This window comes from Pinus tabuliformis, chromosome X, assembly GCF_031772625.1.
Source record: "Pinus tabuliformis cultivar Carrire ecotype Pingquan chromosome X, CPIR1, whole genome shotgun sequence".
Taxonomy (NCBI): Eukaryota; Viridiplantae; Streptophyta; class Pinopsida; order Pinales; family Pinaceae; genus Pinus; species Pinus tabuliformis.
This window is the reverse complement of record NC_142308.1, coordinates 1,636,762,974-1,636,790,925: the sequence shown is the minus strand read 5'-3', so window position 1 is coordinate 1,636,790,925 and position 27,952 is coordinate 1,636,762,974. Positions and strand designations below refer to the sequence as shown.

General features: G+C 40.9%; 1 protein-coding gene across 5 annotated transcripts in view; it reads left to right on the top strand.

Annotated features, from left to right (window-relative positions):
* Positions 1–27,952, top strand: part of CW7 — a 502,578-nt gene that overhangs the window by 9,661 nt on the left and 464,965 nt on the right. For 4 of the 5 annotated variants that reach the window (XM_089453024.1, XM_089453026.1, XM_089453028.1 and 1 more), the window contains exon 2: positions 20,411–20,497. The exons of the other annotated variant lie outside the window; for it this stretch is intronic. In XM_089453024.1, the coding sequence (XP_089309150.1) occupies positions 20,411–20,497 (87 nt within the window). The remainder of the gene's footprint in view (positions 1–20,410; positions 20,498–27,952) is intronic. 5 annotated transcript variants of the gene reach the window in all.

The window sequence follows — 27,952 nt, the reverse complement described above, 5'->3', positions numbered from 1 at the left end:
AGACTCATCCACTGAATACGAATCGGCATACCAAGTCCTTTGCTATGAGGCTGGTTTGTTTCATAGTTAAAAGTTTTTTAGTGTCTTGCGTGTTGTTGTGGTAGTTTTATTTTGGATGCGTTATGTTGTTATAGTTTTCACTTTTCAAGTAGGGTGATAAACCACACTAAGCTTAAGCATAGAACAAAACATAATTGGGCATTAAAGTCTATGGTTTAGATACGTGGGTCAGTATTATACTTGCTCACTGGAATGTGAATCAGTTCTTGACCTGAATCTTAATATGGACAATTTTTTTCATCTCGTTCTCTTCTTTGTGATGGAGGATGCTCATGCTCATCTTTCTTTGTTGATGTAAATGGCTAAGTAGTCATTTCTTTGATTAATTTTGTGGTTAAGAACCCTTGGTTTTGCATTCTTAAAACTTGTTTTATAAGCCTTGATGCCTTGGAAAGGCCCATGGAAGTTGTAAAAAAATGGCTAAGGCAAAAGCTATGTGAACTTTAGGTTGTGTGGAGGCCTGGACAAGAGTAGGGGAGCTTGATTCTCTATGCTCCACGCAAAGCACAAACACTAGGCTAAGGAAGTATGTAAAGCTTTTGGGCACACGTAGTGGTGTTGGTGATGTTGGGTAGAGCTTGATGCTTTGCGCTTTGTGCCTTGCACAAACCTAATGCATATGGAAGGCATAAAGCATGTGGCATTGGGGCAAGAGTTAGAATAGAGTGTTACCTCCACCCTTCATGCTATGCACTCTGCAAAAGAAGCAAAGGCTGTAGAGCCTAGTACATGCAGAGGAAAGGGAAATACCTTTAATGTCCGTGCTGAGTGCTTTGTGTTTAGCAACAAAAGAAAAGAGCTTGTGGGGAAACAAATGTAGATTGTTGCTACCTAAACTAGCACCCTAGTGGAGAGTGCAACCACAGGTGCTACCTTAGGGCAATAAGATTTGAATTGCAGCATTGTTACCTTAGTACAATATCCCTTCACTTTAGGCCAGCTTCAAAGGCCAAGGGGGTTATCCCTATCTAGCAATGATAGATGATCACTTGTTACATTGCTATACATATTGTGGATTCATTAAAGTAAATCATAAGCTTGTGTGGTTTTTGTTACCCATCAAAAGTGGGTGACCCCATAGGAGAATTTTTCTCCTAGATATATCTTAAGCCGACATCCAGTAGCCCCTAACAACAACTGATGTAGCCAATATATGGTGCCATTTGATCTCCGTACCTTGCATCAATCATATGTCCCCTCGCCCATTTGTCGAGAGCATATGTTAGAAGGTGGGCAATCCACCCAAAAGGTATGTTTTTCATTTTGTAATTGAGTGCTTATCCTTGGGCATCTTGGGCATGGATTATTGGATAACTTGGAAGAAGGAAGGGTTTTGATCGTGGTTTTGTTCCCTCACCTTAAATGGGGGGTTAATGCTCAATCCTAGTCTTGTGGGATCTCCCCTATTGACCTATGGTTTTAGGAAGAGCACTACTTGGGAAACCTTGATTTTGGTAATGTGGTCCCGTTTTCATGTTCCACATTTTTCACTTCCCTCTGCACATTACAAGCCCTATTTCATCATCTTCCCTCTCTAGGTCCACAAGGCACTGGCACACCCCCTCCCCTTGTCCACTTATTTGGGTTGGGCCTAGAAATGTTGCCCTGGAGGTTGACGCAGCTAAAAGAAAGTTAAATGCTTATCATGGCCACAAGCAAGAAAGGAAAGAAAAAGAATATCATAAAATGCAAAAGATTGGCGAGACATTAATATAGCATGTGGGCAAAAGCCAAACATGAGCTCTACCCCTTGTCATTATGGCCATCACCCTGGTTCCTAGGGCCCATGAGTGCCTCTACATCATTAAAGGAACCCATGCATGTCCCAACCCCTGGTGGGTGATGAATTGCCCCACCTTAATGGAGTAATAATTGCTTTGTGAAATTTCCACAATTGCAATAACTGGAATTTAATCTTCTATCTACTGGAGATTATTTGTCTTCATAATTTAAATTCCGTAAATAACAATTAATTCACTACTGCAATCTTTACAAATAAGTAATGGAACGGAGAAAATAATGCACACATACAAAATAGATGACACCTATATTTTGGACAATAGTCCTTGGAAAGCCCTAATGTGTCGAAAGCCAGTGTATTAGATGAGGATTTATATTGTTAATTCTTCAACAATTTAAGAGTACATTGATATGCTTCCCTGATGATGGCAAAGCTCTAACAAATAATAATCTTCACTGGAAAAATAGTCTAGAGATACAAAGTCTCCTCTGCAAGTCGATCTAGCCTCTCCCAAGCAACTCACACTACTCTTGGATATTTGCACAACCTGCCAGAAATTCACATTGCCTGCTCTGGGAAATTTATACAGCCTCTAGAAATCACTTCCTACAAGTCGAACTGCCTCTAGCATTGCTCTTGGCCCACTCGTTTTGCCTCCGGGTGATAGATCCAGCTCTGGCACTTTTAAACAAGCTCCTTTGCCACTCGCACTGTCATACTGGCTACTCGCACTACTAATTTTGGCCTCCTTTTTTGATATAAAATCAACCTCCTTTCCTGTCATTGGAACACTAGAATGTCTGTGAAAATCCTCTCAAGAATTCTCCTCCCAAATATTTGTTGAAACCCTTGCTGCTGATGTCTCCCTCTGCTTCAACTGTGCCTGTGCTGAATCACTGCAACTAGGAAGTTGAACTGCTCAAGCATGTCTCTCCAACCCCATCGACTTGCTCTTATAATCTCTTGTTGAGCAATCAACGACCACGATCTAATCACAATTGATGGCTAAGATCATCTTTAGCCCATCAAGTGACTTTTCAGGAAGCTTCTAGAGTAAAATTGATTTTCCTCAATTAATCCGATTTAATTAACCAATTTTCCTAAGTTAGACTTAGGGAAATTTTAATAACTAGCTAATTAATCTATTTAAGGTGTTTTCTTGCAAGACCTTTTTTGGTTATTGGAGGAAATGTGTTCCTTAGCCTCATAGACACCATATAGTCTAGAAAACCTGTCCATTGCCTACCAAAAACTAACACTCTCTCTTAGCAAGGAAGGTGTTCTCCACTATTCCCATCTTATCCCTGAAGAAGACAAACTTTGCCTTACCCAAAGCCTTCGTGAGTATATCTGCAACTTGCTGACCTGTGGGAACATGCTGCAGCTGGACTAACCCACGTTGCACACAATCTTCGATGAAGTGGTACCTTTATGTCGATATGCTTCGACCTATCATGAAACACTGGATTCTCAGAGAGCTTGATGCAACTTTGATTATCATTGTAGATACTGGTCGAATCCATCCGCTGACCAACAAACTCACTAGCAGCTTTCGAAACCAAATAGCTTCACATGTGCCCATGCTAGCTGCCATGTATTCTGCATCTACGGAACTTAGTGCCACGAACTTTTGCTTCCTGCTGCACCAAGAGACAACACCTAATCCAATACTAAAGCAACACCTTGAGGTGCTTTTCCGATCCATTGAATTGCCTGCCCAGTCTGCATCTGTGTATCCACATAAATTGACACTATCACCTCGAGCATACCTTAAACCATACTTGACTGTTCAACGCAAGTCCCTCAAAACATGTCTCACTGTTGTCCAATGCACCCTCTTTGGTTCCACCATAAACTGACTAAGAGTATTGACCGTGAAACAGATCTCTGGCCTAGTGTTGACCAGATACATGAGTGATCCGATGAGTTGCCTAGACAAGGTTGGGTCCACATCCGCGTCCTCTAAAGCATCCGTCTTCCTCTAGTTAGTAATCATAGGTGTGGACATGGTTCTATAGTCCTGCACCCTAAACCTCTTCAGAATATCCATAGTATATCTCCCTTGTCCAAGGAAGATCTCCTCGCCCGTTTGCTATACCTATAGGCCTAGAAAGTAGTGCATAAGTCCCAAGTCCTTCATCTCAAATTTGGTTTCCAAGTCCCTCTTGCAGTCCTCTATGGGCCTTGATGACCCCGTTAAGAAGAGATCATCCACATACAAAACTAGGATGAGTGGTTCACCTCCTACCATCAAATAGTAGAGATTCGAGTTTGCTTCGCTCTTCATGAAGCCCATTTTTTGCAAGTTGTTGTTAATTTGACCATACCATGCCATGGGAGCTTGTTTGGGCCCATATAACGTTCTCTTCAGTGTACACACGTGTGTGCCTCTCTCATGTGTCTCAAAACCCTCTGACTATTCAATATATACCTCCTCTATCACCCCGTTCAAGAATGCTGTCTTGACATCCATCTGGTGAATCTGCCATCCCATTTGCGCTGCTAGAGATATCACTGCTCGGATAGAGGTATATTTGGCCATTGGTGTGAAGGTCTCATCATAGTCAATGCCTTTCTTCTGCTCTTATACTTCTCCACGCTGCCATCTACAACATATTTGATCTTGTAGATCCATCTGGAGTCGACCACTGCCCTATCCATTGGTTTAGACATGACTTTCCATACATCGTTAATCACGATGGAGTTGTATTCCTCCACCATGGCATCTTGCCACACTTGGTGCTGTGCAACCTCCTCATAACGAGAAGGTTCTCTGTCGACGATCTTTGTCACCAATGCCTTGTACTTGTTTGCGCTCCCCCTTACCCATCCTAAGAGTTCCCACAAACTCTTGCGCATCCTTTAGCGTTTGCTGAACCTCTTTGTTCCTCCTCATGCTGGTAGCGGGTGGAGCTTCCAACTCCTCTTCTTGCCCTTGCTGCTCCATCTGCTGTGAACTCATAGGATCACTTGCACCTGAGCTGGTGCTTGTACTGGTAACTGTACTCGTGCTTTGTTGTCCTTGTTGTTGTTGCTCAGCCCTTGGAGCTTCTGCTGGCTTCACTTTAATCACCTGAAGGCTTTCTCCTCCTGGAACTTCACGTCCCGTCGCACTATGATCCTCCTACTTAGAATGTAGATCCTGTATTTCTTGGACATTTTGATGTAGACAACGAAATATCCCTGCTCTGCAGTTTGATCAAGCTTGGTGCATTTGTACTTCGACACATGATGATATGCTATACGACCAAAGATCCTGAAATGACTGAGATCTGGTTTCTTCCCTGTGAAGACCTCCTCTGGTGTTATCTTCCAAACGCCCTGTGAGTAACCCTGTTTTGTATGTACGCCGCTGTGCTACATGCCTCTACCCATAGAAACTTGGGCATATCCAGGTCATACAACATAGCCTTAGCTGCCCCAATAATTGTCTTGTTCCGCTCCACTACTCCATTATGTTGTGGATTGTATGGAGCTGTACACTCTCTCTTGATGCCCCCCTTCGCACAGAACCTTCTGAAGTCCTTATCTATATACTCACCTCCATTATTTGTACGAAGTACCTTGATCCTTTTTCATGTTGTGTTCTCCACAAGAGCCTTAAGCTCTTGGAAGCGATTGAAGACTTCATCCTTTGTCTTCAAAAAGTAGATCCAGGTTTTCCTTGATTAGTCATCTATGAAGGTGATGAAATACTTGTACCCTTTGAGAGATATGGTGGACATAGGGCCGCAAATATTTGAATGTACAAGTTGCAACACACCATCGACTCTACTGTCACTTCTTAGGAATGCTGCCTTAGCAAACTTCCCAAGCATGCACCCCCTGCACAGGTCATTATATTCTGTGCTTAGTTCTAGAACACCTGTCATAGTCTCTCTGAGCATCCTGAGTGCTCCATGGTGTAGATGTCCCATCCTTCTATGCCATAACTCTCCCAAGTCTCTACCACTGCTACTGCTATTGCTTACTATGGCCTTTGGAGAATCGAACTACAACCTGTAGATCTTGTTGCTTTGAACCCTAATCTGTTTGACCTTCTTCTAGCTCTGGTGTTTAATATACACCTTCTGCCCCACGAAGTACATGTCATACCCCTTATCTTGTAGTGTAGATACTAAAATCAGGTTCATCCCCAAACCTGGCACATGTAACACATCTGTAACACTGGTGTTCTTGCCTAACTCCCTTTGAATGCTGATGGTACCTCTCCCAACTAGAGTACACTTTGTCTTGTTTCCCATTTGAATCTGGGAGTCCATTTCCTCCTCCTTGTAGCTAGAGAAGTAGTCTCTAACTCCCATCATATGTGCTGATGTTGCATTGTTTATATACCAAACACTTGTGGATGTGGAGCTAGAGAGGCAAGCTATGAGAGAAAATTCATCTTTTAGCTTGTAATACAAATCCTCAATGTCCATAGAAGCTGTAGTCTACTTCCCCTTCTTATCCTATTTCCAGTTTAGACATTGACTAACATAGTGACCATGTTGACCGCAACCAAAACATTTGACCTTTGATAGGTCCTTCTTCTTCTATCCCTTTGAGCCTTGTCCCTTACTGGGACCCTTCCTCGCTTTGCCTTTACTTGCAAGAGTGACATTCTCTTGCTCCTCCTTCACCTTCGGTCCCTTGCCACTGCTGTTGGTGCCATTGACTAAGTTGAGCCTTAACTCCTCTTGAGTGAAATCACTCCATAGGTGATCCCAATTTGGAAGCTTGTCACACCCAAAAATCACCTAGACGACATATGCCATTCCTTGGTAAACCCACTGAGTGCTATGTGCACTAGCGTGTCATCACTCGACTTCTCTCCAACTGCTGCAAGTTTATCTCTGACAGACTGAATTCTAGTGAGATAGGATGTTACATCTTCACCCTTGCTCATCTTGATGGTTCTCAACCTTTCCTTGAGGATCATTTTTCTATTCTCAGAAGGATCTTGTTATAGTTTAACGATGACATCCCATATCTCCTTCGTTGTATTCTTCTCTGTGATGTGTGGAATGATGATCTCTCACTCCATCGAGACGATGACATCCCACATCTCCTTTGTTGTATTCTTTTCTGCGATGTATGGAATTATGATCTCTCACTCCATCGAGAATCATCCTCTTGGCTTTGGCGTCATCCCTCCTATACTTGTGAAACTAGATGGATTTGTTGGTACAACAATAACAATTGTAGCAAACTCCTTCAGACCATTCTTGTCCAATAGGAACAACACCCTGACCTTCCATACTCCAAAGTTAGAGGCTCCATCCAACCTATCCTGATTTCTCAATCCTGTTGCGGTCATCTCTGGAAAATCTGCGAACTCAAATAAATTGGTGTAATCTGAAGAAAATCGAATTGGGTGAAACCCTCATGTGTTTTCTCTTCTAGGCCTTGCATTGATTTACCACTACAAACCTTCTGCACCTAGATCTGCTCCGATACCATGTGAAATTTCCACAATTGCAATAATTGGAATTTAATCTTCTATCTACTAGAGATTATTTGTCTTCAGAATTTTAATTCAACAAATAACGACTAATTCACTAATGCAATCTTCACAATAAATACTATAACTGAGAAAATAATGCACACACACAAAATAGATGACATCAATATTTTGGGCAATAGTCTCTGGAAACACCCCAATGTTGGGAAAACTAGTGCAACAGATGAGGGTTTATATTATCAATTCTTTAGCTATTTAAGAGTACAATGATCTGCTTGCCCGATGATGGCAAAGCTCCGACAAATAATAACCTCCATTGGCAAAATAGTTTGGAGATACAAAGTCTCCTCTGCAAATCGATCTGGCCTCTCCCAAGCAACTCGCACTCCTCTTGGCTATTTGCACAGCTTGCCAAAAATTTGCATTGCCTGCTCCGGGAAATTTATATAGCCTTTGAAAATCATTTCCTGCAAGTCGTACTACCTCCAGCACTGCTCTTGACCCACTTGCTCTACCTCCGAGTGATAGATCCGACACTAGCACTTTGAAACAAGCTCCTCTGCCACTCGCACTGCTAATTTTGGCCTCATTTTGCAGATAAAATCGACCTCCTTTCCTGTCACTGGAACACTGGAAAATTTGTGGAAATCCTCTCCGGAATTCTCCTCCCAAATCTTTGCTGAAACCCTTGCTGCTGGTGTCTCCCTCTGCTTCAAGTGCACCCTTGCTGAATCAGTACAACTGAGATGTTGAACTGCTCAAGTGTGTCTCTTTAACCCCATGGACTTGCTTTTGTAATCTCTCGTTGAGCAATCAATGACCATGATTTAATAACAATTGATGGCTAAGATCATCTTGACCCCATCAAGTGAATTTTCTGGAAGTATTTAGAGAAAAATCGATTTTACTCAATTAATTTGGTTTAATTAACCAGTTTTCCTAAATTAGACTTAAGGAATTTTAATAATTGGCTAATTAATCTAATTGAGGTGTTTTCTCGCGAAACATTTTCTGGGTATGGAGAAAATGTGTTCGTTAGCCTCATAGACACCATAGAGACTAAAACACATGTTTGATGCTACCTAAAACTAACATGCTTTACATCATACATAACATGCTCTCATTTCCTAGAGCCCCAAGTAGTAATTCAAAGAGAAATCAAGAAAAGACAAAAGACAAATAAAGGAGGGTGGAAAAACAAAGGCCGGGGTAACTCATGTATCCACGGTTGCTATCCATGAACCCATGGCATTTGGCCTTGGGACCCCCATGTCCCCATCCATTCATCATCATTCACATGACACCTATCAATTGAAGGATGTGCCTATTAGTTTTTGTAGTATCGGATGTGTTCTAGTCACGAAATTTGGCGGAGAGGCTAGAATGCATGAGATCTCCAAAACCCAGAAATCGTTTTTGGAATTTTCGCCTAGAAGTGTTTCAATTAGATTATTAGCCGATTTTTAAATATTTCCTAAGTCTAAACTTAGGAATATGGTTAATTAATCAGTATTAATTGAGATAAGGTGCGAATCATCTAGAAACTCACACGGATCGACTGAGAATTAATTTGGGCCCTTGATTAAATTTTAATTTTGGCCATTGGAGGTCCAACAAAAGATTATAAGAATAAGTCGATGGGTAGATGGAGAATACACAATTGCAGATACTCAGTGATCTAGACAGTTCGATTTTCCAGTGCAGGGGATTCAGCAGGAAAAATTGAGTCAGAGGTCGAGTTATAGGTGGTAGAGTAGCAAATTTCCGGAGGAGTCAGAAGAGAAGGCCAAAAATATTCCTCAGGAGGCAGCGTTGGGACTGTGCAGTGCCTCAAGATAGGCAGTTTGATTTAGCCAGAAGGATGGTCGATTAAGCTTCCAGAGGCTGGGAAAATTTCCAAGAGACTGGAAGAATCATTTCCAGTGGTAGCAACAGGCTAGACGTCACATCAGAGGCATTTTCTGGGCAGTACGTGTAGGGCCTGCGCAGAAGCAATGCAAAAGGTTGACGCAGAGGGTTCTAGAGCCGGTTTTGAGGCTCAATTTGTTGCGGGATTGCTTGAGGAGGGTAAATTCCTTGAGATATTTTTTTCCAGTATTTTTCTCAGATAGAAATGCTAATTCGACGTCATTTTATTGTACTCAAAATTTCTGCTGCTGCATAAATAATAAAACCCTCAACTGCTGCACCAATGTTCCCAAGTTGGGTTTTTTCCGGGGACAATTGTCCAAAAATAACAGTGTCACAATTCTTGTGTGTGTGCTAGAATTTCTCAGTGTCCAGTACTTTTATGGTGAAAATTGCAGTTGTGGTTTTATTCAATGTCTGCCGTATCAAATAAACTGCATAATTAAATTTACAGTTAGGAGAATAATTTCTAATTATTGCAATATATGAAAATTTCACATGCTATCAGACCATAAGTGATCAACCAAGAAGCTCAAAAGTGGAGGAAAGAATTTCGCTGTTCAGAGGGAGCAGCAGGCTGAAATTGTCAGAGGCTGCATAGTACCCAGATTGACAGTTCAATTTGTTGGGGCAAGAGTTTGATTTTCAGTTGCAGATTGGCAGAAAAGTCGATTTGCCCATGATAGGGATTCCAGTAGTCAGAAGGAGCAGCAACAACTTATATTTTCGTTGAGCAGACTTCTGGTTGGACGCAGAAGGTTTTGCAACAACATAATCAATTGCAGTTAAGTACCCTTGGTACCTATTCGACTTTTTGCTTTCACGAAATGTCCCCCTTGGTGCAACATGCTTTTCGACATCTTCGAGAGTCTCCCTAAGCCATGAGGATCTCCTTTTCGAGGAGGAGGGCTCATGAGGGGGTGGATCAATGGGATCCATTGGTTCTTCAACATCGGGCATTGGCTCATCTTGCGGTTCTCCCTTCTTTCTTGAATCTGCTTCTTTGCCCTTCCTCGAAAGAGGAAGGTTACTAATCTTCCCAAGGGTAGCATCCTCATCGAAGGTGACATCATGACTTATCTCCACTTCTTTTTGACCAGACACATAGATTCTATATTCCTTAGAAGTTTCACTGTAACCCACAAATGTTCCTTTCTTCCCAGAAGCATCCAATTTGCTTCTCTTTTCTTTCGGCACATGAAAATATACGAGACTAACAATCTCCTCTTCACTTTGACCAGGCACATAGATTTTATATTCCTTGGAAGTTTCACTGTAGCCCACAAATGTTCCTTTTTTCCCGGAAGCATCCAATTTGCTTCTCTTTTCTTTCGGCACATGAAAATATACGAGACTACCAAACATTCTAAATTGAGAAACATCAAGTTTCTTACCGGTGAAAACTTCTTCAGGAGTTTTGGAAACCAACGCTTGATGAGGGCATCTATTTTGAACATACACGACATTGTTTGTAGCTTTGGCCCATAAGAACTTTGGAAGGCTTTGATCATGAAGCATGGCACGAGTGGCTTCTACGATAGAACGATCTTCCTTTCAACAACACCATTTTGCTCGGGAGTATATGCAGTAGTAGTCTCCCTCTTAATGCCAATTTCTCTACAATAGTTATTGAACTCATTTGATTCATATAGGCTTGTGGCAAAAGGTTTTGCACAGAAGGAAGGGGTTGATTATGAAGAAACTTTGACGCCACAACAAAATGGGCTACCATCCAGACACTTTTTGCCTTGGCAACTCATAATGGTTGGAAAGTCCATCAAATGGATGTAAAAACTGCTTTCTTGAATGGAGATTTGAAAGAGAATGTTTTTATGTCCCAACCAGAAGGATTTGTTGTGAAGGGTCAGGAACACAAAGTATGCAAACTTGTAAAATCCTTGTATGGCCTCAAGCAAGCACCACGAGCCTGGTACGAGAAGTTAACTAAGCATATTCTGAAACTCAACTTCAAACATTATGATCTTGATGATGCAACTTTGTTTGTCAAGAAAGTTGGCAAAACAATTGTATGTATTGTGGTGTATGTAGATGATTTTGGGATGACAGGGAACAATGAGAGCTACATTGCATCTATGAAGAAGGAATTGAGGAAAGGTTTTGAAATGACAGATTTGGGCTATGTTCACTACTATCTTGATATTGAAGTAACCCAACATTCGAAGTTTATATTCCTCTCTCAGAAGTACATTGGAGATCTGTTGAACAGGTTTGACATGGCTGAGTGCAATCCTTTGACTACTCCAATGGAACAAAACTTAAAGCTCACATCCACTAAAGGAAAAGAATTTGAAGATGCAACAAAGTACCCACAACTCATAGGAACTCTCAACTATTTGACTACTATGAGACTAGACATTTCATTTTCTGTTGGAATCCTCTCTAGGTTTATGCAAAAGCCTTGTGAGGGTCATTGGTTTGCTGCAAAAAGAATTCTAAAGTACTGGAAGGGAATTCAAGACTTTGGACTCAAGTATACATAGGTGGGCGACTTCAACTTGATTGGATACTCTGATTCAGACTTCGATGTAGATAAAGAAACTGGGGTTTCTACTTCAAGTTATGTTATGAGTCTTGGATCAAGAGCTGTTTCCTGGAGGTCACACAAACAATCAATTCTAGTAGGAGGCAAAATATGTGGCAGCAGCTGAAGCAATAAAGAAAATTGTGTGGCTCAGGAAAATTCTGGAGATTTGCAGGAGAAACTAGTACATTCAACTCCTCTTTTGATTGAAAACACTTTTGCAATAAAGTTGGCCAAGAACCCAAAGTTCCATGATCGAACGAAGCACATTAATACAAAATACCATATGATTCGACATCATGTTGAGGCCAAGACAATCCACCTATGCCATTTTTCCACAAATGAGTAGATTGCAGACATCTTCACCAAAGTGCTTGGAAGAGAAAAGTTTGAAAGATTCAGAATGATGCTTGAACTCACCAACATCCCTTCAGATCAAGGGGGGGAATGTTGGCACCTGATTTTTGGGCTAAGGGAAACTATGTAAATATTGTAAATACAAAATAAGGAAGATGAAGAGACATTGGAATCTGAATTCCAAGAGTCTCCCTTCAATGTATTTATCAATGATCTCTTAATGCAAATGCAAAATAAGATTCGTGGAGTTACCCTCTTGGCCCGACAACTTTAAATTCTCCTAGCCATCTTTTGTATTTTACTTTTTTTTTTCATTTATGGCTACATATGTTTTTTTATCTTTAATTCAACTACATCAACCTATCAAGGGAAAAGTTTCCATGCCCTTACTCAAAGATGAGGATAAAAGGCGCCAATATTGATGACTAGTGACACTCAATCCCAAAGAGTGGAGGTGGATACAAGGGATTGATGGAATGTGATAATCATGGATTACCTTGGGCACAATATATTGATCAATGCTTTTTATTTTTGGACCTTGCGAACAATGGAAAGGAAAGGCCTCAAGGAAAGTCACATTGCACTAAGGGCAAAGGGGATAGCCTCCCAGGTGAAGAGTGGTAACAAGGATACAATCACGGGTGGTTAATCATCCAACTCAACATGTGATTTACATTAAAGTGCCTTTAACATTAAATGAAAGCACATGATAATATAAATGGTTAATGTACCTTATAATAGATGACCCACCTTCCCTCAAGAAGTATGGTAGGTGCGAGAAAGCATTGGCCAGCATATGTGGAGAGCTCTAAAGCATAGCTATCAGTGGGTTATCCATTGGGCTGCTGGCTCACTGATCAAATAGGAGAAATTTTTCTCCTAGAGGTTACCCACTTGGGTGGGTAACAATTCACACAAAAATCCTTTTGTAATTGTCATAGTCTAATGTGTCTTGATAAAATGGAGTGAACTTTATAGGGGGTCTGATACCATGTTGGAGAAACATATGCAATCATACAATGTGAAACATAAAGAAGACATTCTCTCGTACACATGGCAAAAATAATGACACCGTTGTTTATATGGTAAAACCCCTCAAAGAGGGTAAACATCTACGACACTAAGGAAAATTTATTAATATTAAAAAACAGTTATATCATATCTCCCATATCAGTGGTCATCAAACGGTCCTAAATGCTCTTTAGATAGAGATATCATAGACAAACCTAGTTTAAGTCATGGACTAAGTGTCGTAATTCAGGAGATGTTGAACTATTGGATCACTCATGTATAAGACATGATCATGACTTTCAGATTATTTATAGTATAGGAGCACTAGGCTTAAAAGCACATTAGACCAAGTTGACCTTAGACCAACTCTTAATGTCAAAATATCCTAACACACTTTTCTGTAGTTGGCTTGGCCTTAGACAAATGACTAATGTTATGTGAAACAAATTTTATTGGAATGTTACCTTGAGATTTGGCAAGATGGCAAGAATATTCCTATCATCATTTGGTTACTGTATTTATAAGTTTGTAGGTAGCATCTGTGCTTCTAGACACAATGAAGTCTCAATAATATTTTTTCATGGGAACATGCTGCAGCTGCATGTTTAGCTAGTAGCACTTGATAAGTTGATTCTACAATGATGCTTGTCATTTTAAACTGTAAGTTAAAATTAGATTGTTGGTAAACCTGATATCTGGGTTCTGAACTAAAGTTGACATAATCATAATTTTGATTGATTTTTAAAATTTCGTTGACTTTCTATGCAAGAGTGTAGTAGATACAATTTTCTACCATATAATTATTTCCTAATAATCTTTGACCAGTGTTTTATGCTATTAGAATAATGCTACTTTAGTGTTTAATGCTCATCTGTGATCTTATTAGCAGTTTCTTATTAGAAACTTGCTGTTTCTATTTTCTTAGTAGAAACTTGTTGTTTCTGTAAATACAGTTGTATTATTTATTGAGCTTCATTGCTCATTGTAAATCAATTCAATTCATTCATTGATTATGGTATCAAAGCTCAGGTATTTTTTTCGAAATAATTTTTCATTGTTTGAAAAATTTTGCTTCATTTCGAAATTTCTCTCTAGGAGTTTGAAATTTTTACTGGGCGTCACAATTTCTGAGCCGCAGTTTTTCTGAGGGTTTTCATACCAGAGGTGTTCGTTATTCGTCAATCTTTTGCTGCAAGGGTTTCGGATGAATGTGAGTGATTGGTGTTGCGTTCGGTCATGTGATAAGCGTGTTCCGGTTGTCGATCTGCAGTGAATAATCTTCAAATCGAGGTCTAGATTGCTTTAGTCCGTGTAGTGTTGGGTCGGATTTGGTTTGATTCCGGGTTACAGCGGGTGTGGATTTCTACGTTGCAAGGGGTTTCGTTCTGATTGGCACAGTAATCGAAGAATCCCGTTCCATGTAATCCCTATCCAGAGTCCCGATGCCGATTGTCATCTCCTCCCAGCGTCGGCTGTCGGTGAAAAACACGACGACGCCATCAAACGTCTCGGTGGCACCGTGCTCGGCGTCAAGCCGGAAAACATTCACAAAGTCTGTCTCGCACCGCATCAAGACGACGACATCTTCAAATCTTCCATCGTCTATCATTTTCGGCTTTGCATCGCCCTTTGCTGAGCGTCTGAGCGTTTCGGCCAGGCCGTATTGATTCTTTTTTCCAGATCTGCGCATCCACTCAGTGTCGGGCGTTTTTTCCGCAGAGTTTGCTTCTGAGGATCTGCAGAAATGGCCAACGCAGCATGGCTGTTGATAATGAATGCAAGATCATAAACCATTCAGCGTCAAGCCGTCGTCTGTCATGGCAACATTCTCGACAAGGGGACCGAATCTCGTCCATCCGGAGATCCTAATAGCACGTGATAGCACGTGGGCCCATATTCACTATCCTGGTGGGTCAGGTATTTTTGGGGGACAATCAACGTAAATTCTGGTATGTTATATAGCTTGTCTTTTGCATAGAGAAGTTATTGTGGAGACCACGAATTGCTGGTAGCCTGCTCGTATCAATCTCTCAGTATATGTTTTTGATTCTTCAGAAAACATAGATTTTTTCTATACACGTTAGTTCTCCCTGCCTAAGCTTCTCAAAACGATTTCTGGTTCTATTTGCACCAACACCTGTCAGATTTTCTATGTCTCGGGAAACGTGCAGATGGATTCGCTAACTAATCTGATGTTGGAAGGCAGTTAGCGCTTTAATGGCACCAATTATAACATCTGGAAACAGAGAATGTTGACCATTTTTGAATATAGGCGTCTTGACCAGCTCGTTTTGGGCAAAGAGCTCAGTCCTGGTACAGCTGGTGCCGATCAAGATAAGTTTGATGATCGAAATCGAGAGGCTGTTATGCTTCTCAAACTCTCCGTGACTGATGATCGGTTACCACAGATTCCTTCCGGCAAGACAACTGCCGAAATCTGGCAACATTTGAAGGAACTACATGAGACATCCGACAAGAGTAGAGCTTTCTTTCTAAAGAATTAGTTGTTTTCCATCATGATGGACGAACGTATGTCTTTACAGGAACATCTGAACAAGATCAAAGACTTTCGAGATCAGCTCGAAGCAATTGGTCGGACTATGGAGGAAGAAGATATGGTAGTCATCACTCTGAAAAGCCTACCAAAACCTTATGAGCACTTCATAGAAACACTCAACATTACCTCCACTAATGTTGATCTGAGGTTTCCGGAGTTATGCACCAAACACCTGCAGCAGGATCGTTGGAAACAGCAGTTTGGTAATGGTGCTTCATCAGCCTTCTTAGAAAATGCTTTTTCTGCCAAATATCAGTCCTCTCAGTCCTTTCAGCAGAAAGGTTCTTCTCAGCCTTCTGATCCTGCTAAGAAGAAAAATGTGCAGTGTAATTACTGTCACAAGTTCGGCCACATGAAGAAAGATTGCTGACAGAGGATTGCTTCTAAACAGAAGAAGCAGGGAGGGTCTCATGAGAAAGCGAATGTTGCAGAACATTCCGAGCAGAAGGAATCTTCCTTTTACGCCTTTATGGCTAAGATGTCCTCAGATCATGTCCCGTCTTCTACCTGGTACATTGACTCCGGTGCATCACGTCATTTTTCTCACAGGCGTGACTTGTTTATTGACTTCTCATCTTTCAGTGATTCCGTGGTATTCGGCGGAGGTGAAGAGTACACAGTGGTTGGCAGAGGTACAGTTCAGATCCAGTCTGATGGGCACACACTCATCTTCTTGAATGTGTACTATGTTCCTGGTATGGAAATTAATCTGCTGTCTGTCAGCGAGATTATGAGGAACTCTCCTTAGCTTGATGTGGTGTTTAGTGCGCACAAATGCTCCATTATTGACAGGGAAACTCGTCTTATGGTTGCTGTTGGCCTACAGGATCATGGTCTATACAGGCTTCTTGACACTGGTGATTCTCTAGAAGTGGCTCTAGCAGCTTGTGTTTCTCCCATCAGCACTCTGTGGCATCAGAGATATGGGCATCTAAACATTCAGTATCTCTCTCAGCTATCTCGGGAGGGACTCGTGTCAGTGTTACCTGATATTCAGACTCATCAGTTGGGAGTGTGCGGCACCTGTCAAGCTGGCAAGCAACATCAGTCTTCATTCAAGGATGGACAATCTTGGCGCGCATCTAAGGTACTCCAGTTAATTCATGCTGATATTTGTGGTCCTATGAATACATCTTCAGTTACTGGTTGCAAATATTTTTTGCTTATTGTAGATGATTTCAATAGAAAGATGTGGGTGTACTTTCTAAAACATAAATCTGATGTATTTAGTATCTTTCAGAAGTTTAAGTCCTTGGTTGAAAAAGAGTCTAGCTGTAATATCATAACTCTTAGGACATATAACGAGGGGGAATTTTGTTTTTCTGCTTTTTCCAACTTTTGTGATACCCATGGCATCAAATGCCAGTTAACTACACCCTACACTCCTCAGCAAAACAGTGTTGTCAAACGTCGCAACCGTATGGTTGTTGAAATGGCTCGTTCCATGTTACAACACTGGAGTGTTCCGAACAAGTTTTGGGCTGAAGCAATGTTTACTGCTGTTTATCTTCTTAACCGATCACCTACTTAGGCTGATAAGGGGAAGACTCCAGAAGAGGTTTGGTTTGGCCGTAAGCCTAAGATCAGTCACCTCAAAGTGTTTGGCTCGATTGCATATGTTTGGATTCCAGCTGCTAAGCGCTCTAAGTTGGATTCCAAAAGCAAGAAACTCATGATGACAGGGTACAATGATCACCACAAGGTCTATAGGTTGATAGATTTAGACAATGACCGTCTTATCTTTAGTCGGGACGTAGTATTTGATGAAGACAGAGGGTTCTTTCAGTCCCCTCCTTCTAAGCAGTGTTCTGAGGATCAGCCTCCCAGTGTTCTTCTTCCGTTAGGTCCACTTGATGGGAGGGATGATGTAGCATCAGTAATTGATGATGCAGCATCAGTATTTGATGATGCACTACCTGAGTTCCCTTCGGAGAATAATCCTCCTCTCGCTGCTCCTGTTGTTCCTGAACCTCCTCCACCTACTCCAGATATTGGTTCTTCTACTCTCCGGTCTAAATGGTGGGCTAAAACTATTGGTGATCTTCGGGATAATGAGCTCCTTGAAGGTAGAACTTCCTGAAATAAGAGCAAACAACAACCTACAGTAAATTTTGCTCTTATGGCTAACTTACACAGTGTTTTTGAGCCTCAAACCTATTCAGAAGCTAAGGTTATACCGAGTGGGAACAGGGCATGGACGCTGAATTCCAGAGTCTTCAGAAGAATCACACTTGGACCCTTTCTGATCTTCCTGCAGGGAAGAAGCCCATTAGTTGCAAATGGGTGTATAAAGTGAAATACAAAGCTTACGGAACCCTTGACAAGTATAAGGCTCGTCTTGTTGCTCGAGGGTTCTCACAGAAGGAACTATGAGGAGACCTTTGCTCCTACAACCAAGATGAGTACCATACGCCTTGTCCTTGCCTTAGTAGCTCAGTTTAGTTGGAAAGTCCATCAGATGGATGTAAGGAGTGCTTTTCTGAATGGTGACTTACAAGAAGAAGTCTACATGACGCAACCTCTAGTATTCAAGGTTGCCGGTCAAGAATAGAAAGTCTGTAGATTAGTCAAAGCACTCTATGGTCTGAAACAAGCCCCTCAGGCTCGGTACATGAAAATTGATAAGTACCTAACAGATCATGATTTTCAGCGGAGTCCATCTGATGCAAACTAGTATATCAAACATATTGGTGATGATATTTTGTTTGTGGTTGTCTATGTCGATGACCTTATCTGGCAGTTCAAACAGGATTTGTGCAACACTTTTGATATGACAGATTTGGGACTTCTTCATTACTGTTTGGGGGTTGAAGTCTGGCAGACTGAGAACAACATCTTTCTCTCTTAGTCTAAGTATGCCAGAAATCTTGTGGACAGGTTCAGAATGCAAGATTGCAAACTTGCCACGACTCCTATGGAACCAGGGCTCAAACTTTCATCTCAGTCATCCGCACCGCTTGTGGATGAAACTTTATTCAGGCAATTAGTGGGTAGCCTCATCTACCTTACTGCTACTAGACCTGATATCAGTTTTGCAGTGAGCTACATTTCACGCTTCATGTCAGCTCCTAACGCTGATCATTGGATAGTAGCGAAGTGTGTGTTGCGTTATGTGAGTGGCACTCTTGATTATGGACTTCTGTACACTCGGAGTTCAGATCCTACACTCAGTGGTTACATAGATTCCGACTGGGCTGGTTCGGTTGATGACCGTAAATCTACAGCTGGGTATGTGTTTAGTTTGGGATTCGGTGCTGTCACATGGACTAGTAAGAAGCAGCAGGCAGTGGCTCTCTCCTCGACAGAAGCAAAGTATCGGGGAGCAGTTAAGGCATCTTGTGAGGCAGTTTGGCTTCGACGTATGCTTGCGGATATGCATGTTTCCCAGGCAGGTCCTACTCCCTTGTTTTGTGATAATTAGGGAGTGCTCAAACTTGCCAAGAATTCAGTCTTCCATGAACGAACAAACCCATTGTCACTACATTTGCCAGCTTGTTGAAGACGGATCCATTCAGTTGCTATATGTTCCCACCACAGAGCAGCCAACAAACATCTTCACCAAGCCCCTTGGTCCTGATAAGTTTGTAAAATTCAGAGGGGCTATAGGTGTTGTAAATAGATTGAGCATTAAGGGAGGGTATTAGAATAATGCTACTTTAGTGTTTAATGCTCATCTGTAATATTATTAGTAGTTTCTTATTAGAAACTAGCTGTTTCTATTTTCTTAGTAGAAATTTGCTGTTTCTATTTTCTTAGTAGAAACTTGTTGTTTCTGTAAATACAGTTGTATTATTTATTGAGCTTCATTGCTCATTGTAAATCAATTCAATTAATTCATTGATTATATGCCACTACTATCATTGATTAAGTACACTTCAGCAAATTTCAACAGTAAATGCAGCGGAAACAGTAAGCCATGCACAATAAAGACAATAATTTTATCCTGGGAAACTCAATTTGGGGAAAACCCAACAACTTCTCTTTTTTTTGAGAAATTATCCTTCAGCAAGGTTTACAAATCAGATATTTGTTCAGAAATCTGTGCCAATATTCAAGTCAAAATACCATTCAAAGTTGGCCAATCTGCTGTCCTTTGAGGTCAGCCCCCTTTTGCCCTTCTTTAGCCATGTTTCACCTACAACCAGCGGCCTTCCTGCTCCACAGGTGCGGCTGTCCAAAGGGGATAAGAGAAATGATGAAGAGAGAGAAGAAACTTGCTCTTGCTTGGTGGAGAAAATGGGACATCACACCCTCTATTTATACTTGTCGAATGAGGTGAAATAACCCAAGGGACACACCCCTTCATAGGCTGGGCCAACTTGACTTTCCTGGGCCGACTTGTCACTTCAAATATTAAAATTTTCATAATTCTTCTAGGCCGACTTGAAAACCATTTAGCCATACGAGAATACCTCCTGATGCTACACAAAAATTAACATGACGCCTCTATAATTTTTTTTTCAAGGGAACATGCTGCAGCTGTATGTCTAGCAAGTAACACTTGATTCTACAATGATGCTTGTTATTTTAAACTGTGAGTTTGTCATAACTTAGTGTAGGTTTTGGCCAAATATAGTTAAAAATAGACTGTTGGTAAACTTGATATCTGGTTTCTGAACTAAAGTTGACATAGTCATAATTTTGATCGATTTTTAAAAGTAATCCTCATAATAAAATCAAAATCAACTTGGTAGTTTAAAATCTAACCTATTGTTATGTTTCCATCCTTGTTTACCGATATATGTTTACAATTCTTGGGAGAGGATAACATGTCCCATTCAATGATTTCAGGAAATTAGCTTGTCATGACAAGAAGGATGAGGATGAAGATTGGCAACTTGTAGAGTTTGAGCATGGTTTCTATTCAGTTTTATCAAGGTGTGGGTGGGAAATTCTTTTATCATTTTGGTTTGGTATTGAACTCGTGCATTTTACTGTTGTCTATGTTATTTGAAATATTTATATATTGATCACTGTTAAACTTTATATCATAGGCTATATTTGCACTTAAATGAAATCTACAGCTCCTAAAACTTGGAACTTAGTTTATGCCTATCAAAGCCTAGATAAGCATATACTAAAACTTCTGCAAAATAAGTTCACAAGTGCAAAATCTGCATTCTATGAGTAATTCAAAACAACAGATAGAAGGATGCTAACTCTACATAAAATCTGCAATCTGGAAATTGAGACAGCAGGGACAGACTGCATCAGTAATCACATAATACTCTCTGTTACTCAGAAATAATAGCAGCAGTTAACAAACAGGCTGCGACAAACTAGTTGTCACTGCAACACACAAAATCACTCGAACTCACTGAAGAACTGATGCCCCCTCTTCTCCTTTTATAAGGCAAGGAAGAGGAGGTTACCAGGTGTCCATAAATTTCCTGAAGGAATGCACCCTCATGCCTTATTAATGCCCACAAACAACTGTGCACTAAAGGAGTTAAGGCGATCAAGGAGAAGTGCAACCAGCATTGGATGAATTATTAAGGAGAGGTGTGCCCTTTTACCCCTCATATAATATGAGCATCTTGATCTAGGTTGAAGACCTTGCCCAAGCAGGTTGTGTTTGAAGTATAATGGCTTTTGAGCCATATTTTGCTATTTGGAGGCCTACGCATCATGGATAATCATTCAGGTGGCATTGTCATCACATGTCACAAAGTCACAAATTGATACGATAGAACAAGTAGTTTGAGCCTTGAGGAGGGGCATATTACTTGTACACACTTTCCTAAACACTTTCAATGTGACTGTTACCCATCAAAAAGTGGGTAGACCCATGGGGGAATATTTTTCTCCTTCTTTAGACAGCCATCCTACAGCCCTACATTGCTCAGTACATGATGATATGCTATATTCCTCCTCCAATTGTGCCGGTCAAAGTCAAATACCTCTCACCATCTAGCATTTTTGTTGAAGGAAGGTGTGTCACCATTTGGCAAGTACTTAACCATTTTGCAATCACGTGCTTTTACTTAATGCTTGGGCCATTCTAACATGGATTAAGGGGTGATCTAGATGATTTACCGATTTTGATTGTAAACTTGTTCTCCCACTTAACCAAGGAGGTTAGTTTTTTTACTCTAGTCCAGTGGGACTTTCTCTGAGGCCTTAGGGTTACAAGTGTTGGAGAATGTTGCAACGCAGCGATTAAAACAAATTCTCCTTAACCTTAATAATTGCTTGTGAACTTTAGTTATATTCTTATATTTCTTTATTAGATCTTTCCATTAAACAATTATCAAGAGCAAAAAAAATAAAGACAATGGACACAAGAAGTAGGCTTCAGGCCAGGGCAAAACCCCTCCAAGGGGAAAACTGTTATGTAAAGTATTAATAATTTTGTAATTATAGATTAATTAGGCAAAAGGGCACGATCAAAAGATCATGCTCTTTCACCAAGAGGCACCCGAGGCGCTATATAAACCATGGGCCCTTCTATGTAACAATCATCATTCAAGTTATTAATAATTTTTTTATATATTTTTGTCTATTACTGAGCATAGTTGTTACAAAAACCTAAAAAGAATCTCTTCTCCTCTTATGGAATCCACTTCAAATGAGAAAACCAAGACCCAAAACCCTAGACCAAGTCCTCCTCCAAGCACCAAGTCAGCCCTCTAAGAATCTTCTCAAAATAGGTCAAAGATCAACCAAGTCAACAAAGGTCAAATTCCCTTCAACTCGCTTCAAGTCTCAACTTCAGCCCCTAGCTCGGATCTGCAATCTCGTCCTGCAATTCTCGACCCTTCACATAACTGCATAAACCCTAACACCACACGTGTGAGTAGAGGAAATCAAATTTAGTTTTCATTCCTTTGTTTTTAGCTTGCTCCTTTGCTTTTAATCTTTTTAAGCTTCAAGCCTTGACCTTCTTGCAACAAAGTTTCGGTCTTGTAATTAAGTCTGTGTTGATTTGGGGTTAGCATCGGATGTGCTTTAACCACGAAAATTGGTGGAGAGGCTAAAGCACATGAGATCTCCAAGACCCAGAAATGGTTTGGGCAGAATTTAACCAGTTTGGGAGATATTAAAATAATTAGTATTTTTAATGGAGTTCCTAAGTCTAAACTTAGGAAAAATAAAATATTAATGTGAATTAATATAAAACTGAGTTAGAATGGTCCAAAAGTCATGGATCAAGCCAAATCTAATATTAGCCGTTGATTAGAGATTTAATCTCGGCCAACGAGAAAAGTATAAGAGGAGGCTTGAGGGTCAGTTGGAAAACACACCAAGTTGATCAAGAATTCGATTTTCTAGGGTAGGGTTTGCTGAGGAAATCAAGTGAGTGATCTAAGTTGCAGCTGAAGGGTAGTGAATACATAGCAGAGAGGCAGAGTTAGTACTAGGAGGATCAACGCAGAGTCGAGAGAGGTTGACATAGAGCTAGCCAGTGGCCACGCAGAGGCATCCAGGAGCTGCACAGAGCCAAAGAGGGCCAACGTGTGAGACACAGAGGGTCTAGGGGCTGACGCAGAGGCTCCAGAAGCTGATGCAGAGCCCAGAGAGGTTGACGCAGGGCTAGAGAGGCTGACGCAGGGCCAGAGAGGCTGACGCAGGCCCTAGAGGCAACGCTGGGAGATTTTCATGGGACAGATTGGAGCTGGAGCGCTGGGTAGGGTGACGCAGTGCCTATCAGAGTGACGCAGAGCAACAGTAGCTACATTGTTGCTGTGGGATTGTTCATCCGGTGATTTAGCCGGAATATCTGCCTCCGACTGAGAGGCATTACTGCCGAGGGCATTCTCTATTGGGTGAGCTATTTCTGGCACCTAGGTTGTATTTTGAAACTGCATAATAATAAAACCCTCTGAATAGCTGCACCGGTTTTCCCACATTGGGTTTTTCCGGGGACATTAGTCCAAAAACAACGGTGTCACTTGTGTGCTTGTTTCTTTCAATTGATGATCTGTATGTGTTGATACTGTACTTGTATTTATTTTCAGTATTTACATGGTAAATAACTTGTTAAGTAACTGAACAAGTAGGAAGAAATAAATCAGATAGTACAGGAAGAATTTCTAAACGGATAGACTTAGAAATTCCAACAGTCTGTAATTTTAGCCTTGCAACAACAATAAAAACCCTAGATCCTTCGCACATGTGAGAAAAAGATGATCACAAAAATCAGATTTTGGTTTCTTCTTGAGAGGCTCCCTTATTTTAGGTTTTCACTTTTTCTTTTTCTTGTTTGAGATCGAATTGTGGAAGTGTGTTTCAAATGAGATCGAGTGCTTTTTATATATAGCCTTCTCATGAGGTCGAATAGCCTCAAACTGGGCTGACTTCTTCTGGTAGGGTTGACTTGTGCTTGGAGGCTGATAAGGACTTTCTAGACTCAAGATAATATCTTTTACATGTTACAACTTGCCCAATAGGGTCTTATAAAAATGATACTCTGTTTTGACTCAAGAAAAATATTCTTTTGACTTGACAAACCCTAGAACTATGAAGAACATGCTTGATCTGGTTCACCAACAAAAATGAAGAACGAAACCCATGCTTAAAATAGTATTTTTTTTCTTCTTTTTCTTGTAACATAAGATATATGAAACCCATGCTTATAATGACACGAATACGATGTCAATTATGAAGACCGAAACTAGTTACATTTTCCAAGAACAAGAGGGGCATGTTGATTTTTGGGTAGCTGCAGGAGGTATTCCCTAGCTACACAAGTAGGCTCATGAAAGGAAATTAGAAAAAACGAAATTAAATTTAATTTGCTCAAGTCGGCCCAAAAAGTACAGGTGCTCAAGTGGTAAGGTGGTGCTACCAAGCAGATGTGAAGGGCGTGGAGGATTTGTTGAACGAGGGCAAGGTGGATGTAAACAATGCACATTTCAAATTTTTTTTCTCAAGGTTGAAAGTTCTGACGCCAGTTTTTGAAGTCTTATGGACATTTGCTTTAAGGATTGAAAATATTTTCATAAATCTTGAAGTTTTTCGAGCCTTTCTAGTTATCAATGGGCGTTTTTGCCTAAATTTAAGTGTCAGACGCATTTCAAAGGTTTTCACCAGAGTCTTTTTAGAAAAGGGCTAAAAGATCGAATCAGGTCATTTGTATGTTGCTTCCGTTCTGAATTTTAGCAATTTCCCGTAATGTTTAGAGTTTCCGTTGAGATGTTGGAGATGGCCACGGTTTCAAGGTTGAAAGGCAAATGATTTACATTTTGTACCATCCAACGGAATTTGTTATTTCTACTTTGTTTAATCTGATTTGATCGAAGGCTTGGTGGGTTCAACCAAGAAAAGATTGCTTAGGATGGGACAAGGAAAGCGTGAATGCTTGACAACTTTTCTTCCAATTTTGGTTAGAAACTGGTAGGGTTGTTGTTTATGTGGACGGAACAAGCCAAGGCATGTGATTGAGATGCGTTGAATACCTCAAAATGTAGATTGGGATGTGCTGAATACCTCAAAATGCAGGGCAAACTGAGAATCGCTCCTGCAAGAAAATGTGAATTAACATCTAGTTGCTTGAGTGGCAAGGTGGTGGTAGCGTAGATTGTAGCTTGTTACCCACCATTTTGTAGGTGATATCCCTAGGGGAATTTTTTTCTCCAAGATGGTTCTCAGCCAGTAGCTAGCAGCCCCTTGTAGCCACCAATTGCCTCATTGAACCGCTTCTCCGCCACCTGAGCCAACCATGTGGTCCCTCACCCATCTGTCATGATCGTATGTTTTAAAGTGGGCCTCCCAAACCTAGAGGTATGCCTTTTCATTTGGTAATTGAGTATTGTAGTTTACTTAGCACAGAAACTTCTAGGCATGAATTAATGGGGGGATTCAGCGGAAAGAGTGGGCTGGTCTATGCTCTTGTCCCCTATACCTCTTTGGATGTTACCCTTGGACGCTAGTCTTGTGGGATCTCTTTTGCTGACCTTTGGGCTCTCGGGATGGTACTTCTTGGGAAACCCTGATTTTGGTTGCGTGGTCTCGCTTCCTCATCCACATACATCACTTCCCCTCCACTCATTATAACCCCGTTCATCATTTCTCCCACCTGGGTCCACATTCCTCCACTGGGTTCCATAGGGTTAACCTCCCCTTTTCCTTGCCCACACTTGGGGTCGGGCCTAGAACGATGCCCCAACGGTTGATGCAGCTGACAAGAAAAGTAATAGCATAATTGGCCACATTCAACAGGAAAATGTACCAGAAAATGCAAAAGATGGCTAGGACAAACACATTTAGCACGTGGGCAAAAGCCAATGCATGAGCTATATCCCATTCTCATGGCCATCGCCCTGGTTCCTATAGGCCCTAGATGAGCCTCCTTTATCATTCAGGAACCCATGATTGTCCCAACCCCTGGTGGGCATTGAACCGCCCCACCTCAAAAGGGGTATCCACTACTATATTTTACATATCACACTCTTACTCCTTGAGCCCCAAGCAGTTAACCAAAGAAAAATCATAAAAGACAAAAGGCATACGAAGAAGGGTGGAAAATTCAAGGCCGGGGTAACTCATGTACCATGATTGCTCCCTCCTATACATTATATACCTAAGCATGGGCTTCGCCTTTATTAGCTACCATTGTACCATGGCATGTGACCCAGGATTGCCCCCTCCATCCCCTATTCCGTCCGATCACTTTATCACATGCCACCTGTTAGCACTCCAGGAATCTCTCCTAGGTTGTAGCTCAGAGATGCTTGGTAACATATAAATCTCATTCTCTGAACTATTGGCATGGATTGGGGTTTGGATCAAGTCAGATGACTGTTTCAACTCTGTTTTCACTCAAGACATGCATGAGCATCCTCAGCTTGACAAGGCTTTCGACCACTAATGCTCAATAGTTTATAGATTCAATGAATAGATGGAGAATCCTGACTGTACCAATAGATACATACATAAACACATATGAATGGCTAGCTACAGAAAGTAAATGAAGCTTGCAAATCTAATTTATCAACACAGAGATAAGATGACAATTATCTGGCATTAGACACAGAAGAAAACATGAATAACCTATTCAAGTGCAAGCTTAGAACAGAGGAGAAGATGGCAATTGAACACTGTTCCTGATGATATGGGTCTGGACACCACTGTTGAGTTGGCATTGGCCAACATGGATCTCAATGATCTAATGCTAGAGCCTGTTAGATTTGATGACTTAGAGGGGTCAACCTCCATACTAGCAGATGCAGAGGCGACTATGGATACAACGGAGTAGGAGGATGTAGAGGAGAGCAGTGGGGACCATGATGATGGGGACAATGATGCTGATTGATGCCTTGAAGCTTGTATACATGTAGTTGTTTTATATTTTCTATTTCTATTTGCCATTGGCATTGCACCAACACTACCTATGTAACACATTTTGATTTGATGACTTAATGAGAAAACTATAGTTGTCAGTGTGTTTATCTTACTATCTTGTAGTTGTAAGTTGTCTTTCAGTTATGAATTATGAATCATGATTTAAATTTTTAATAGATTTATCATTTATGTGACCAGTACCACTGACATTTATTTGAATTTTGTATGTACTATGCATGCTAATAGCTATAGATGAAGATCTATGTTTGAAATCAATAAATTTGTATCATTAATTAAAATTTGTGTAAGAAATATGATAATATCTAATTTTTAATATATATGTATATTTTTTAAATATATATATATATATATTTTTAATAAAATAATATATAACGTGTCCTAACGTGTCTTGTTCCGGGGGGTCAGCATGTTCGAATCCGACACCACGAATCTCGAATCCTACGTGTCCCGAATCCCCGTGTCAGGTGACTTAGGCGATATGCGATTGCCCTTTTCCACCGTTGATTTTGTCCACCAGATCAATAGTTGTCGCAATATTGCATCACACCAACATGTGACTTCATCGCCTCTCGCATGCGATATGTGATAACACAACCAGACTTCAAATAAAATAAAACCCAACCTATAACCTTATCGGGTCCGCTCTGCCCAAGTCTTATCGCTCAATCTCCACCGTCGATCTTACCTTTAATTCAACGGTTGATGTCTTCCCCAATCAACAGAGTTGTTCGGTGATCCTGCGCTGTAGGTCAAAACCCATTTGATCCGACGGTCCACAATGATATCGCACAGACCACTTGCACGACATTTAACTAGCCTTATGGAGTCGATAAAGATTGTAAAACCTTAATCTATAAATGTTCGGGTTTGCCCTTGAAGTTAAAGTCCGATTAACTTAAAACCCGATATCCGTTGGATAATGGAATCCATCAAATCCTACAGTCTGCGGCCTTTCAACTAGCACATAGATTACCAAGCTCTCAACCCCTATAGTTGACTATGATGTAAGCATCTGAATTTTGTGATTGA